Source organism: Procambarus clarkii, chromosome 2 (assembly GCF_040958095.1).
Source record: "Procambarus clarkii isolate CNS0578487 chromosome 2, FALCON_Pclarkii_2.0, whole genome shotgun sequence".
Lineage (NCBI taxonomy): Eukaryota > Metazoa > Arthropoda > Malacostraca > Decapoda > Cambaridae > Procambarus > Procambarus clarkii.
In genome coordinates this window covers 48,750,234-48,767,733 of record NC_091151.1, presented here as the reverse complement: position 1 = coordinate 48,767,733, position 17,500 = coordinate 48,750,234, and the positions used below count along the sequence as shown (strand labels likewise).

General features: G+C 37.8%; 1 protein-coding gene across 3 annotated transcripts in view; it reads left to right on the top strand.

Moving 5' to 3' along the window:
* The window catches only part of LOC123762245 (teneurin transmembrane protein Ten-m), a 312,258-nt gene extending 295,324 nt beyond the window's left edge, over positions 1-16,934 (top strand). For 2 of the 3 annotated variants that reach the window (XM_069325657.1, XM_069325644.1), the window contains 11 exons: positions 3,396-3,422; positions 4,362-4,581; positions 5,351-5,586; positions 6,071-6,244; positions 6,577-6,749; positions 8,095-8,344; positions 8,541-9,976; positions 10,159-10,394; positions 11,647-11,973; positions 12,346-13,957; positions 14,318-16,934. In XM_069325657.1, coding sequence (XP_069181758.1) covers positions 3,396-3,422; positions 4,362-4,581; positions 5,351-5,586; positions 6,071-6,244; positions 6,577-6,749; positions 8,095-8,344; positions 8,541-9,976; positions 10,159-10,394; positions 11,647-11,973; positions 12,346-13,957; positions 14,318-15,207 — 5,581 coding nt within the window. In that variant the 3' untranslated portion in view covers positions 15,208-16,934. The remainder of the gene's footprint in view (positions 1-3,395; positions 3,423-4,361; positions 4,582-5,350; positions 5,587-6,070; positions 6,245-6,576; positions 6,750-8,094; positions 8,345-8,540; positions 9,977-10,158; positions 10,395-11,646; positions 11,974-12,345; positions 13,958-14,317) is intronic. The other variant, XM_069325651.1, reaches the window with a different exon arrangement.
* Positions 16,935-17,500: the final 566 nt, after the last annotated feature.

The following is a 17,500-nucleotide window of genomic DNA, read 5'->3' as shown; positions in this document are numbered from 1 at the left end:
CCACAATTTTCCTCGTGCCTGGTCTTTATTTCCCTCCTGTGGTACAGAGGTGGATAAAACTTCATGTCAAAGATGGCATTCTTTCAAGCTCTTTGCCTGTTTTAGCTGGGATGGTCAAAACAATTTAAATATATTGTACATATTGTATAAATATATATATAAATGTTTGTTTCCTCGTTGCTTAATGCTTGTCTGTTCCTATTTTCTGTGCAACACAATAAAGCTTTTTATATCACATAGTCTATGTGTACTGCTTAACTCTCCTGCCTATATGTACTTCCACACTATTCCAACATGTCATTCAATTCTACCACCTTTAGTTTCTCACCGGAATTATTGTTATTTTCTGCATTGCTGCATGTGACCATCACCATTATCATCTCCATTTTCCTCAATATTATCCAACAATCATTACATTTTATTATCTAATATTATTTGACCAATACTCTTGTAATCTCCCATTTTCCCCCAGCATTTCCAGACTTTCTTCAGCATTATTTCCCTTATTCCCCAGCATTGCATGATCATTATCAGTATTTTCTTTCTCTTCCCTAGTATTACCTGACTATTGCCAGCATCATCTCCATTATCCCCAGTATTACATGTCCATTATCAGCATTATCTCCTTTCCAGCATCATGTGACCAATACCAGCATCATCCAACACTTCCCAAACATACCTTAGCCAATACAATCAGCAACTTCTGCATTAAATCCAATACTCTAGACATGATTCCCATGTCATATTGTTTCTGTATTCATATACTGTCTTGTATGTATTGCAAATCTATGTAATACATATTATTCTGCTGTGTCAATAAGTTTGTGGTTGTCATTATTATTTATATGTTACATGTTAAAATATATTAATGTCTGTGCTTAAATGTGGCTACTATGTTGATGGTTTTGTTGCTGTGCTTTCTTTGTTATGTGTGCTTCTAATACATACAGACACATACATCAGTCTGTGTGTTATACAATTCTGGTATATGCATGTCTTTACATATGAACAAGAATATTCAATCGCACACACAGTACAGTAGTTCATCCTCAATTTTTACATGGGATGCATTCCTGGAACACCTCATGCTGAACAAAGCTAACTTTATATAGGAAAAATATTTGCTGCACTTTCCACAAACAAATGCAGTACATAATGAAATATAAAACACTTGGGAGGTGCCATGATATAAGAATGTAATCCAAGAAGTCCATGAAACACAAGATAATTGTTAGGAGTCATGAGTGCTGAGTGTGGTACAGTACAGTACACAAAACAAGTTTTGGTTGTGCGAACATTGTGCACCAATTCCTGTACAGTAGTTGCAAATCTCTCTTTGTGCATTTTAAAAAATGGTATCAAAGCCCAAACCATGTATATACATGCAGCTGCAAATCCACCATGATCAGTCATTTAGATGGTGGATCAACACACACACACGTGGTGGTGTGGTGGAGGCAGACTCCATGCACAATTTCAAATGTCGATATGATAGAGCCCAGTAGACTCAGGAATGTGTACAACAGTTGATTGACGGTTGAGAGACGGAACCAAAGAGCCGAAGCTCAACTTCCACAAGCACAATTAGGTGAATACACACACACACACACACCTAAGAGGCATGAGTTACGAGGAAAGGCTGCGAGAAATGCACCTTACGACACTGGAAGACAGAAGAGTAAGGGGAGACATGATCACAACCTACAAAATCCTCAGGGGAATTGACCGGGTAAACAAGGATAAACTATTCAACACTGGTGGTACGCGATCAAGGGGACACAGATGGAAACTGAGTACTGTACCCACATGAGCCACAAAGACGTTACAAAGAACTTTTTCAGTGTCAGAGTAGTTAATGGATGGAATGCATTAGGCAGTGATGTGGTGGAGGCTGACTCCATACACAGTTTCAAATGTAGATATGATAGAGCCCAGTAGGCTCAGGAATCTGTACACCAGTTGATTGACAGTTGAGAGGCAGGACCAAAGAGCCAAAGCTCAACCCCCGCAAGCACAAATAGGTGAGTACACACACACACACGCACAGATATATTGCAGTGTCTAAGTTTACATATAAACTTGCACATTTCTCGGTTTCATCTAAGGGACTCTGCTGTAGTACTAAAGAATTCTTCTTATGAAGTATGCAGTGACATGCATGTGATGGTTATATTCACATGCAAGTATGTACAGTATACAGCACTATAAACACTAAATCGTTCACTTACAACATCTTTACCTATGTACCAGCACGTGTGTACACAGTGTATAGATGTATCTCAACTTTTGTGGGTCTGTGTTATGCACCCACATAAAAAAAGAATCATATTCACACACACACACACACGCTTGGATACTAACACTAAGATCTGCCCACGGAGACTGTTAACACATCAGCAAGATTGTATATACTGTGTAGGTGTGTCCTGGCTTTCTTTGCTTGTGTCCTGTTTATACCTCTCATTATCAAATCCCTGGCATGGAATATTGATATATACTATATATATATATATATATATATATATATATATATATATATATATATATATATATATATATATATATATATATATTATATATATTATATATATATATATTATATATATTATATATATATATATTATATATATTATATATATATATATATATATATATATTATATATATTATATATATATATATAGTATATATATAGTATATATATATATATATATATATATATATATATATATATATATATATATATATATATATATATATATATATATATATATATATATATATATATATATGTGTGGTCTTCTCATTTTACTACTTTGTCTTTCGTCTGGCATATAACCAGCTGCTTTCTCTGCATTTTATTTTAAGTTTTTAACTTGTCTTCATAATCAAGCCTGAGTTTCAGTGGAAACTTTTTTTCCATATAAAATTAATAGTTTTCTAGCAAATTGAACCTTTTTTATACTGGTTCTCACATTTATACAATGCTGTATTTGTTATATATATTTATTTCTTTACTTATTCTTTATTTTTATAAAAGACAATTTTATTTTGTTTTTAAACAAGTGACTGGTTTGGCTATTGCAGTTTAGCCAAGAAATCACTAAGTCAAATACAGTACACAGTTAGCATAAGGCCTACTGATTGGAAAGAAAACAATTATCATTGTAAATATCTTTTCTTTTCTGCTCCAGAGCATATAATTATCCTTAGCAGTCCATTCTTATCCATAGAGGAAAAGACAGGCCCTTAGGCCAAAATCCTAAATGAGTGCAAATTTTAAACTCAAGATATGTAAAGTATTTGAATAGCCTGTCAACTGAGGCTTGTACTCCAGTATGCTGCTTACTGACTGCCTCTGACTTAAACTAATACAGATGGTCTATTTTCCTTCAGCATGCACAGGATTTTCATAAATGAGAGGTGAGTGTTCCAGTGCATGACGTAGACTGCCAGTGGTGTGCACCGCTTGCTCTGTTATGGCTTGATTTACTTCACAATTTGCTGTTTTTTTACTGTAGATTTTCTAGTGGTATGATATAAATAGAAATGCACTCTTATGTTCATTTATTATGCATTGCTAATAATTGTTTTCATCTAAATAAATCTGTCGTGAGGAATTGTAACAAGAGAGGCTGCGTCGTGAGTAGACCTGTCATACAGGTGCAATACTGACTATCTGAGGAATTCAGCCAAAGTATTTATTTTTTTTATATATGCTTCATGAAGGCTTTTTCTCAATAGTAACAAACGACAGAAAATTATACAGTATATCAATATTTTTGTCTCGGTGCTCCATTTAGCTGTCTCCATGGAGCCATATAAACTTGTTTGACATCTTTTTAACTTTGTGCCTTGCAAACCCATTTGTTATCCTCTGATGTTTGTTCTTTCTTCTTATTTATTCTCTGATATTTTTTTTAATTTTGTATTTAATTTTTTGCATTTTTCTTACAGTTTTGCTTGAAATTTTATCTAAACTTTTTGTGTGGTTTCTTTTATAAAATTACAGTATTATGTTTTATGTATAATTTTTTAACTTACTAAACTTCTGATTGCTTAAACATTATAATCTAAATAGATAATTTTATTTCCAACAATTGTGCACTTAAACTATGCTTATGAAACATTATTTGCATTTTTTTATTGAATTGAATTGATTGCATGCAGTTTTCTTCCAAATGTTAAGCTCAGAGAAATTGTTGTTTTATAATAATTTATTTTGAACTATAATTGTCTACCTTTACAAATTTGTTACTTTGATTCAAAATATATACAGAATTCTTTACAAATTCATATAATACAATTTTTAAATATAAACTTTTCTTCAAATACTGTAACTGAAAGAAATTGGATCAACAGCCGAGCATCTGTAGTGCGTGGACGTGTAATCAGCGGGCGAGGGACTGGCCTGCGTGGTGTTCGGGTCTCTCACTACCGTCCAGCAGACACAGGTTTTACTCTCACACGGCCTGGAGGATGGTTTGACCTCATGGTTAATGGAGGTGGTGCCGTCAGACTCCTCTTCGGCAAGTCACCATTCTTACCTGTAACTGAGACTGTCTGGGTACCCTGGAATGAGGTGCGTTACTCAGGATTTTACTGTTGGCAGATTTCCAGATTTTCTATTAACTGTGATGTTAATGTAGTAGATTCTTTCCAAGACATTGAGGAATGTATAATACTGTAGTGGTTTGGTACAATTCATTATATTATAATAATAATAATAATAATACACGGAGAGTAATCACACTAACGTGATGTGCCAATGAGAAAATCCATAGGAGAACAAGGAATGCGTGGGAACACCCACCGCATAGGTTCGAACCCTCATCACAGCTCCTTTGGATTTTCTCAGCAATAATAATAATAATAATAATAATAATAATATATCATGCAATATACATTGGATATGTTAAGGTGGTTACATAGTAGGTGAAATAATTATATATTATATAGAGGCACTAGTTACAACATTTCAGGTATAATTGGAAAATCTTCACTGTGAAATGAATTTCAAAATTTCCTGAACTACTCTATTCTGTATATATAGTTGAATGCTGCATGCAAATCCTGTTGTAAATGTACAGTTGTGCTGTACTGTATTTTAATGCATAAAGTTACCTGATTTAATATTTTACCTTATTTTATATACTGTACATACATACATACATCGAGCACACCGTTATGATAGCTTATGTTCCTTTAAGATAATATCCATTTTCACGTACAGTTCAATAATACAAAGTAAAATGTGAAACTTAAAATAGTTCGATTACAATATAGGTCAATATTATATTATAATCAAAACTAGAATAGTTAATTAAATCTAATGTTTTCTCATCCCGCAGATTGTTGTTACAAACACAATAGTCATGACGATGGCAGATGTTGTGCCACCACCACCACCAACACCATGTCCAGACCATAACTACGATGCTCTGAAGCCTGTAGTCCTTGCCACATGGAAACACGGTTTTCAGGGAGGTTGCCCCGAGTGTTCAGCAATCCTGACAGAATCTCAGGTGGTACAAGAGAGTCTCAGCATACCTGGAACTGGACTTCACCTTGTCTATCATTCGTCCAGGTGAGTGATGCATAAAAATGTAGATGGCAGGAAAATCTTATTTCCTGTCTTTATGCAAATGAGATTCATGCATTAGTCATAAAAGAGTATCATCTTTTTCTATAATAATAATAAGAATAATATATTTTTGTATAACTTCAGATTTTATTTTGTTAACAGGGTTATTTTAGGAAAAGTGAGGTGTTTAGAAAAGTGGTAACAACTAGCATGCATAATTGAATTGGTTGATATTGTCATTGCACTAGTGCATGGGTAAGGACTCTGTACTTGTGTGTGTGAAGTATGCAGAGTATTTCAACACCAACTTTTTTATGAAATTTGTATTCTGCTTTTGGAGTACTGTAGGGTACTTGTATAGATGTGAATGATGAATGGAAGTGACAAATTCAGGTGTTAATTTATAAATAAATCCATATTATGTTATCTAATAATGTTATATATGTAATTGAAAGAATTAACACAGTGCTTGACTTATATTTGCCAGGGCTTTGGGTTATGAATCTACCATCCAACTGCAGCTAACTCCCTCTGTGATTCCTGAGACCCTGCGTAGGATATATTTAAGAATCACCATCGAGGGTATCCTCTTTGAGAAAACCTTCGAAGCTGACCCAGATATCAAGTTCACTTACGCCTGGAACCGTCTCAATGTCTACAGGTGAAGGACTTTCAAGATGGACATTGGAATATATGATTATATGTGGATGGAAATATAAAACTTCCTTTTTTCATTTTTGAAACAGTTTTTGTATACAATTATAGCAGCTACTTTATTTTGACAAAGTCTGTCAAGTTTGACAAGTCTGCTCTTTGTTTCTTTATTAGACTAAAATGCTGCATCTGTTATTTATATTCATTATATTTGTTTCCTATTAAACAGAAATTTAAATTATTTTGTTTATAATTTAAATTATTTGTTATTTTATAAATTAATTATTTAAATTATTAATCAAAACATTACTAATTTCCATATTTTATTGGTATGTGCAGGCAGCGTGTCTATGGAGTAACATGGGCTGTCGTTAAGGTTGGGTTTGCTTATAGCAACTGTGACCAGATCATATGGGATGCCCAGACTACTCAAGTCTCGGGGCATGACATGAGCATCTCGGACATTGGTGGGTGGGATCTCTCTATCCATCATAGATACAATTTCCATGAAGGTGAGTCGGAGACAAAAAGAATATTTCTCTTTCATGCTCTCAATTTGGGTGTTGTTTACTCTTTGATCTTTTAAATAGGAAATTTTGTCTTCAAATGCAGTATGTAGTACGCCTTACCTCTATTACAAATGAGTTCCTTAACTGCTGCCAATGTTTCACCATGCATTTGCTTATATTGGGGCAGTCTACCTTTCTGGTGGCTTTTGTCCTTGACTTGGGTTGATCTAATCAGGCAGCTAGCTCAGGGAGCCACTGAGGAGATCCAGCAGGAAGAGGCATTGTCAGTGCTAGATTTTTCATATTTTTCCTTTGACTAAATTTATTTCCCAAGTACTGTACTGTGTAGTAACACTTTTTATTATTATATTATTAGGAGGGGTACCCAGCTGCACCTGGGTCTCTCCCCTCCCACTTTCCCACTCCCTTCCTCTCCCACCTCTTTTTGTTAACTCATGAGAGTTAATAAAGTACTGTACAGTAATTGCAATGCTCCTGGTACCTCATGCCAACTGCTCTGAAAGGTCTAATAAATGTGCATGAAGTGAAGTAGTGTGCGAGATCATAACCCAGTTCCTGCTCACAGAGTTTGCACCTGGAGTGCTCAGGATTGGGAGATCCATCACTTGTAGCCACCTGCCACAGGTAACGGTAACCCAACCTGATACTTTGTCTGAAAAAAATTAAGAAATCTTGGGATTCAGCCTAGTGCCTAAATCTAGGGACTTTCACCAATTAGTGGGTTGGGGGGTCACTATTTTTCTGATACCCCTCTTAACAGGACTAGTAGGAGCAACCTTGACCAGCATATTTCCATCCCGTACCCCAGACCTTGCACCCTGCAAAGTTGAGTGAGGCTAGCTAGTCCCAAGCATCTGACCTCCAACCATGGACAGATAGACATTCTCTCTCATATAGATTACAAAGTACCTCTGACATTTCTGTGGAAATACGGTAAAACCTAACTGGGATTTCATGTCATATTCATGCATTTTGTTGATCAATTGACGTATGCCTTTTGTAAGCAATGGGTTGTTTAGCCTTTTGGTGATAGTGTTAAGTTAGCAAGGTACTGTGCTTTTATGTTTCTGACAGCTTCAGTGAAATTTCTTATGGAGGAAATAGGAAATAGGAAATGACTGCATTGTGCAGTCTGAAGCTAATATTCATAGTCTCTAGTCGTGATTTTAGGTGTACTGTAGTTGATAATATTATTGAAACTTTAATAGTGACTTGTGGTAACTATTTTGATTAATGTATTAAAGTTTATGATGATCTACAGGTTCTTATTTTTTATTAGGTTCTTTGAAATTTTGTTGAAATTTATTTCTTTTATTTCCATATTTAGGTATCCTACAGAAGGGTGATGGGCGTAATATGCATCTCAAACAGAAACCACGTGTGCTGCGGACATTAATGGGAGATGGTCATCAGAGGGAGGTGTCATGCAGAGCCTGTGATGGGCCGGCAGACAAGCAGCGTCTTTTGACTCCTGCAGCCCTGGCTTCAGGTCCTGATGGATCACTATACATTGCAGACTTCAACTTGATTAGACGTGTTTTACCAGATAACACGGTAAAAACAATAGTGAAATTAAAGTAAGTATTTTAGCTTGCGTAATAATTTAGCTTCAGTAATAATTCAGATTGTACAGCAGAATGTTTTCCTGTATGTGCAGTACAGCAAAATAAATTTGTAACATGCATTTTTACTAGTCATAATTTCTTCAACATTTATTAATGATACTCCTTACATAGTATTTCATATCTTAATTTACCTCTTGTGTTCTTACAGTGAGACTCGAGTTTCTTACCGTTACCATCTGGCTGTGAGCCCAGTCACTGGAGATGTTTACATAAGTGACCATGAGGCCCATCTCATCCTGAAGGTTCGGGACCCAGATGACTTCTCCAGGCCTGAAGAAAACTATATGCCTTATGTAGGATCTGGTGAACGCTGTCTACCTGGAGATGAAGTGGGTTGTGGTGATAACTCACTTGCTCGAGATGCCAAACTCCAATATCCCAAAGGAATGGCTCTGTCTTTTAATGATGTTCTTTACTTTGCTGATGGTACTAATGTTCGAGCAGTAGATGCAGATGGAATCATCAACACAGTAATTGGCACTCACCGACATCGTGCACATTGGAGACCACTACCATGTGAAGGAACTGTACCTGTATCTGAAGTTAGTTTGCGCTGGCCCACTGCCTTAGCCATCAGCCCCTTAGATGACTCTTTATATGTACTGGATGATCATCATGTGTTGCGACTGACTCATGATGGACAGGTGAAAGTAGTGGCTGGCAGACCTCTCCACTGTCCTCCCTTGGGACATGATGTACCATCTGACCTTGCAGCTCATACCACTCTACGGTCTCCACAGAGTCTAACTTTTGCCCCTAATGGAGACCTTTACATTGCTGAGAGTGACAATGAACGTATCAACCGTGTCCGTGTTATTGAAACAGACGAACGGATTCATGACTTTGCTGGTGCTGATTCAAAATGCAATTGTCAGGAGGAAAGCTGTCTTTGCTATGATGAATCTCATGTATTGGCTGCCACAGCTGTCTTCTCAACCATTTCAGCTCTGTCTGTGACCCCAGATGGTTCGGTACATGTATTAGATCAAGGTAATCTGCGCATTCGTTCTGTCACCTCCTCTATCCCTGAGCCAAATGCACAGCGTATTTATGAGATCTACTCCCCAGAAACACAAGAAGTATACATATTCAACAGATTTGGCCATCATGTGGAAACGCGCAGCATTCCCACAGGACGTACAATCTACATGTTTGCATACAATGTAAACACTAGCAATGGCAAATTGTCTACAGTCACAGATGCTGGTGGGAATCGTGTTTCCTTCCTCCGTGATTATGCAGGACAAGTGACTATGATAGAGAACTCCCGCCAACAAAAATGCCGATTACATATGTCACGGACACGCCGCCTAGAAGAGTTGGTAACGCCTGATGAACACAATGTAACCTTAACTTATCATGGTGCTTCTGGCCTTTTGCGATCACGAATGGATTCAACAGGACGTGCCCATGTGTACTCCTATGACACCTATGGCCGCCTGACCCGTGCAGTCACTCCCTCGGGTCAGGTCATAGACCTGTCATTTGACCTGAGTCAGAAGGGAGCTCGAGTAACTGTGACTCGGGATGGCACTGCACCAATCGCCATGCTCATCAAGGGTGCACTTGTCACAGAGACAATTGGTAAGTTTCTTGATTGCAATGAACTCTGCTGTCTTTGCTTATGGTTACTATAATAAATGTTGTATTTTGTAAATGTCATTTATGCTAAATACAATAACATAAGAACTTGTAGTCTGAAAATGCCTTATGAATTTATGTTCACCAGAGTTGTCCAAACGTTTGCTATCATATTATTTCTTCAGGGTCAGCCTCTAGTGTTACTGCCCAGCTCTCTGATGGATCAGTTGTGACACGTACAGCCTGGGGTCATCACATTGCTACAGAAACTGTACCATACACCCTCTTGCAAGATCACACTCTTGCCCACTCGTTCCCAGTCTCTGGCAGGCAACGTACAGAAATTGGAGATGAACTTGTCAACAGCTTTGATTGGAAATACTTCGTAGAAATTAGTGACCAGAATGGACCAGTGACACAGGTAACTTGTATATTTCCTCACAAGATGTTTTGGTGCATCTTCCACAGTCTATAACATTTGAGGGTGTATGAAATATACAGATTTTTTTTTTTTTTTAAAGATTTTATGAATACCCTCAATAAAGGATATTATTCAGTGAGAACAAGGCACCAAGGATAAAAATAGATGTAGGCTTATAAGAAAATAAGTTGTAACTGTTAACATTAAAAAGTAAGATGAGACTGGCTCACTTAAGATACCAATAATGATAGAAACATTATTGATATAGTGAGTGGCTTTTTATGAAATATAAATGAACGATATAAAAGAAATGGTCCTTGAAAAACTTTGATAGATTTCAGTGCTTTATCCTGATATCAAAGTTCAAGATAGAGAAAATAATAATAATAATATAATAAACATTGCCACCTCATTTCTACACAGTATCACATAGAACCAGAACCACCACACATCAACAAATCATTCACAGCAGCTCCCTCACCTAATAAAACTGGATGTACCAGTACGTCCTCTTTGTAATCTACTGCCACCCAGGTTTCTTAACTACCACATCACTTGAGTTTGCATAGTTTACCATATCTGCCAATTTTTGTCTTGAATTTCTTTTGCTACTTATACTCTCAGATTCACTATCTACACAAATTCTATCATCATCTATTCTTTCGACGTGACCAAACCCCCACCTCGGTATACTCACTCAAGCCTGCAACAGTGAGGAGCAGACTGAGAGACAGACTATTGTGAGAGACTGGCTATGGTGAGGGTCAGATGATGAAGTGCCAGGTAAAGGTTAGGGACAGCTGAGAATGAGGGGAACGGAATGATGAGAGTCAGGCGACAGCAAAGAGCAGGTGATAGTGATGGGCTTGTAATGTAAGGGGCAGGGAACGGTGAAGGGCATGCAATATAAGGGGTAGGTGACGGTGAAAGGCCAGGGTACAGTGAAGGATGGATACCAGTGAGGCGTAGGCTTGGTTATGGGCAGATAACAGTGAGGGGCATGAGTGAGTAAGGGCCAGGCAACAGTGAAGGGGTTCAGGCTGCAGTGAAGGACAGGTGACGATGAGGAGCCAGGCTACAGTGAAAGACTAATGGGCTAGTGACAGATATCCACCACTGAAATGGCCCAACTTTGCCAGAAGTTATTTTGTATTGTGTAAACCATGATACTGTACAATTGTAAACTACTAGTATATGTTACTTAATATCTATGGACAAATGGTAGCATAATTTTTATTTTCCAATTCATTAGGTTGGCAGGAAGATGAGAGTGAATGGTGAGGATTTGCTGACATTCAAGTATGACCTCTACACTGGAACAGAGGCTGTTTTGAACGAAGCAGGTGTTACCCTCCTCAATGTATCATATGATCCTCTTGGACGACCTTTACGATGGACTCCAGCTCAGCCTTTCCTTCCTGTAGAGATGTCTTATGACAGATTTGGGCAGCTTGAGCATTGGTCGTGGGGTGATATGAAGGAAGAATATGCCTATGACCGCAATGGAAGATTTGAAGGCGTTACATATGCTGATACTTCTAAGGTCATGTATTCCTTCAAGGACATATCCAGCGTTAAGGTTTGTATCTGAAGCTTTCAGACACTTATAATACTGTAGTTATACGTTAGAATATACCCAGAAAGAATACCGTATAGTTTTCAGTTAGTTAATTTTGTTAACTTTTTATTTCAAAACATGTGGTGTCCATTTCATATCCAACTCCACCATGTACTCAATACAGTCTTCAGTAATCACTGTACTCCTCACTTTTATTACACCATTTTTTCATATCCCGATACATTATGGCCAATGATACTTAACTGGATGATTTTGATCGTGTGCTTCAGACAAAACATAGTTTACACAAAATTTCATATATAAACTGATTTAAATTATATATTTTTCTTACATATTCATGTGACTATAATTAATAAAATTTATTCCTTTCAGCCATATAAAGTGAGTGTGTCATCTGGTGCTGAACATCTTCTCGAGCATGATGAAGGGGGAGCCTTGTCTGCTGTCACAACTCCTCGTGGTCACAAGTATGCCTTCCATGTCCAACCATCTCTTCTCCATAATCGTTTCACCTTCACACCTCCTGGATCACCACGTCATCCATACCAGCTCTTCTACAGTGATGATGGCCGAAAGCTAGCAGAAATATTACCACACCAAGCTAGTCGTGTTATTTATCATTATGATAACAGTGGGCATTTACATCAACAGCTATTTGGTGATGGATCAGTTGAATATGGATATCACGCAGAGACTGGTCTTTTGCGAACTGTGTCTGTCAGAGAGAGAGGATTTGAGCTACGCAGCGATAACAAATATCACGCTGGACTTGTCAAGGAGCAGAGAGTTAGGTTCGGAACAACTTCTGGCTTGGATTCTGCTAAACTAAGATTCTTGTATGATGGAAATGCACGCCCAAGACGAGTTGAGGTGGAAATCAATGGAAAAGAGCAGCCAGATTATGATATGAAATATGACATGATTTTAGGTACTTTAGATAGTGTGGGAGACTTGAAAGTAACTTCCTCATATCACAATAAAACAGTTGTACAGGATGCCCGTAAAACGATGCTACGAGTGACTGGCTATGATCCACATGGGCGCATTGTTGAATCTGCTTTAACACTGCGTAGCCGTATGGTGCACCGAAGTAAGTATAGTTATGACAGTCGTGGAAGACTTGCATCAATGACTACTAGGCGAGGACCTGGTTCTACTGAGATACGCACCAATTATACATATACTCCTGATGGTTTCATACAGGCTGTAGATGGAGTAGAATCTTGGCAGTTCCGTTATGATAAAAATGGCAACATGATTGCTGTGGTGGAGGGTGGGAGAGAAATGACAGCAACATATGATGGAGCTGATCGATTGGTTGGCTGGGGTGATGTTGAGCTCAATACATATTCCCCAGGAGGTACAGTGGTAAGACAGGGTGAAGTCCATCTCTCTTATAGTGCTCGTGGTAACCTTAAATCTGCCTGGCAGCAGGGACAATATAAAATCTGGTGCAGACATGACCATCGAGGAAGGCTCACAGTGTGGGAGGATGACCATGGCAATGTTACCCAGTTCTTCTATGCAGACTTACTTCGACCAAACCTTCCCACCCATATACACTACCCTAAACAAGGTGAAACACATTCCTTAGAATATGATAAACGTGGTCACCTTATGGCTCTACACACAGGACGACATCGATACTGGGTTGCCACAGACCATCTTGGATCACCTGTGGCAGTGTTTGAGGACTCAGGAGTGTTGGTAAAAGAAATCGTCAGATCTCCTTGGGGAGCCACTCTTAGTGATTCTAAACCTGATCTCCTCTTGCATGTGGACTTCCAGGGTAGTCTTCGTGATCCAGTTACAGGTTTCCTGACTTTTGGCCTCCATACTTATGATCCTGTTCATGCTCAATGGATGGCACCACGCTATGACTTGGTAACCAGTGCTCCAAACCATGTGGGGGCTATTTATGTCCATCGATTCCACGATAATGACCCTATCAATCGTATAGCTCACCAACCACGGCATTACACAGGTAAGAAGTTTGGTTTATCATTTGAGCTGGTAATGATATAATGTACTGTATAACTTGTTTCCTTGAACCTAAAATTATCTAGCCATGGAATTAAAAAAAAATAGCAAGTATTATTCTTTTTTCTTAACAAATGTATCAAGAGGTCTAATATATGTTGAATTATATAAGTACCAAAGGTCTCATACTGATTAGTAGGGTCTTCTTACTTCATATTAAACTGGCCTTCTATTAATTTTAAATACCATCTGCTTATTTTAAAGTAAATAATTGCTTTGTTCATGATTACCTTAACAATCTTCATTATAATTGATCTTTGTTCTGATGCAAAATTAATAAAAAAATTGAATTGTTCCTTTTCAGATCTGGACAGCTGGCTCGAACTTTTTGGAGTCGACTTGTCAAAGATGTTGGGATCCAGTTACCATGACGAGACTGTGGAAAAGCAGAGAGGTGGACTGTTAAAAGCTTCTCAGCTAGCACCATCGCTCGATGTTATATCTGGCTTGTCCTGCTCTACAGAAGGTGTATTGAGACAGTTTTCACAGCCATCTCTGTTACCAGAGTCTTTGGTGCGATCTGATGCACCAGCATGGGCCATCCCTGGCTGGGCAGCTCTTGGAAGATTCTCATCATCACCACCAGTACTGGGCCCTGGAGTTTTAGTGTCGCGGGTGAATAGTAGGGCACTTGTCACTTTAGTGCCATCAAGAGAAAACCCTGTGGTACAGGATGTTGCGAGAGATGTTCTTAATGGCTCGGCCTTACTAGATGTGACGCTTACTCACCATCACCACCATACACTTTACTTAGTTAAAGAAAATGCTGAACTCCGCCATGATGATTTGCAGCAGCTTCTGCGATTAAGTGGCCGGTTTAATGTGTCGGCTAAGGATAATGGAGAGCACCATGAGATAAGAGTGGTAGGCAGTGATGTATCTCTAGTGCTACTTTATGGTGTTGATCCACCCACTGCCCGTCACCGCCTGTTGCGCCATGCCCATCGTCGAGCTGTTGACCATGCATGGGAGAATGAGCGCCTATTATTAGAGCGTGGTTCTCCCACAACTCATGAATGGACATTAGAAGAACGTGTAGAGCTTGAGAGTAAGGGAACTGTGACTGGCTATGTGGCTGCTGATATGCACTCCATTCATCGGTATCCTCTTCTGGCAGACGATCCCACCAACGTGGTCTTTAGACGTGATACTGGACGGCGGCGACGACGTAGCCAAGCTGATATCGAATCATGATCCCTGGGGCAGGGCGTGGCCCTTGTACATACCGCTGTATAGTGTAGCGCTGTGAACCTGTACACACTGTACAAACAGGGTATTTCTCACACATTGTACACATCTCTCCGAGCCGGAGAATAATCCTCACATGTGATAGAGGCAGACTGTGTGGTGCAGGCCATTGTGTCAGTAACTGGGGGGGTGTAGGGGTGGGTCAGAGATTGTGCAAGAATGGTGCCAACATGGTGTCATGGACATGTGGAGAATGGGGCACAGTGAATATTTTGATGTTCCACTGTAGCCCTGTAGCACTGTTGCTGCTGGCCAGTGTAAATAGTTCAAGCCTAGCAGTATTTTATACTGTCAGGGTAGTCAAGGTTCTGCAATGGTATATAATTTTGCTGCTTAACATTCCACTGTGAATCATGTACTTTTATGGAAAGACAAGTATGCAAAGTTGGTGTGAAGCACAGAGAGACAGCAAGACATATATATTTTGTACGTTTTTGTTACAATCATGTCCATTATTTAGAGATACTTAACGCCTATTTCTATTTGAATGTATCCTGTGTCCTAGCGAGATGTCTTATGGTGTGAAGCTATGGTTGAAACTTTCAACAAAAATATAAAAACTTAATTTTATTGAGGAAAGCAGATGGAGGTACTGGTGACATGCTGTATATATATATATAATAGAATATTAGGAGTTATTCAATTTTATTTATGCATGTGTACATTTTGACCTTTCCTGCACTGTAGGAATCAAATTTTTTATTTAATAAGTTCTAAGCTTTGCTCTTTTTTTATATTTTTATTTAAGGAGATACAGCAATTATGAGGCTAACAAACAAAATTTCATTAAAGCTCATTTTTTTCTTTTCTAACATACGGAAATTGAACTTTAATGATAGGCTCATCTTTACTGGTTATCACTATAAGACATCCCGCCTGAACTGCAATAATTACGTGAACATTGAGGTCCAGATACATGGCGTTTCTCTATGTTTTCTGGTCCACTTAAATGACGTGTAGTTGGCAATATTAGTGATTCCTTGTTGTTTCTGATGTTTGTTATGGTTAGCTCATGTGGTCTGGTACGTTATCTGTTGAGGCAAGCCACTAGTCAAAAAATGCTAGACGAGATAATGAAAGCAGATGTACTACATGAGCCATAGAACATCAACAAATGTACTACACAATCCATTAAAAAAAAATTTACTTCATGATCTATTAAAAGCATTTATGCTACATTCTGTATTAAAAACAAATGTACTAAACTATTCATTAAAAAAAACAAATTGCTACATGATCCATTTAAAACTAAATTTATTACATGTATTAAAAACTAATATCCTAACATGATATGCAGTATTCAAAAACTAATTTAACACATCCAATAAAAGCAAATACTGTATACTGTTGTACATTACATCTTCCAATAAAAAGTCTGATGTGTGATTTTGCGGGAAAGTAGTGTTCCTTTCAAGATACAAATGGTGTGTAATAAAGCCTTGAAGTAATTTTCACTAAAGAGAAGCTCATATTTAAGACAAAATTATTAATTAGCCAGACAGTGACAACTAAAATAAGATACAGTATATGTGAATAATTATCTTTATGTACCAAACTGGTAACAACATTGTTATTCAATGTTAAACTGCCATACATATAAAAATATTGGAATATATATCCTCTTCTGAGGATATTCACTTTATATTTACACAAAATAAAAATATTCATATGAATTATATTTTGAAATAAAGTAGTCCTTCTATAAATATATTATTCACGCACAAGGTATTGAAGTATCCTGGAATATTCATTCACCTAGGCAGAAATTTCTGTACCACATAATACCGTACTTATCCTGAATGTCGAGCAATTACTATAAAATAAGATGTATTCCATGGGATGGGTGGGTGCAGACCGGATATTCGTCCAGGTTACACTGAGCTAGCCCTAGTTACAGTCACAAGATTGGTGCTTTAGTTTCTAGTATGTAGCACTACTTCTGATGTCTTGAGTGATACAGAGTAGTAATATTTGATTTGGTTGGTGCTTTTTATTTATTTACATATATGAATCTTAGATGGAACAGAGCCCTAAATTTTGTAATAAATATATAATTTGCCTTTTAGTACAGCTTGGCGCAACCAACATATCAAGACACTGTAGAATAGGCTATATGTTCATGTGCCATAGAGTTCACATTGGTTGCTTGTGCCAAGAGCTAGATTTGGGGGTATGTTTTGTACAGGCATGTCAAAGAGATGAATGTTAGAATAGCCAAAGATGTGAATGATGTTGAATT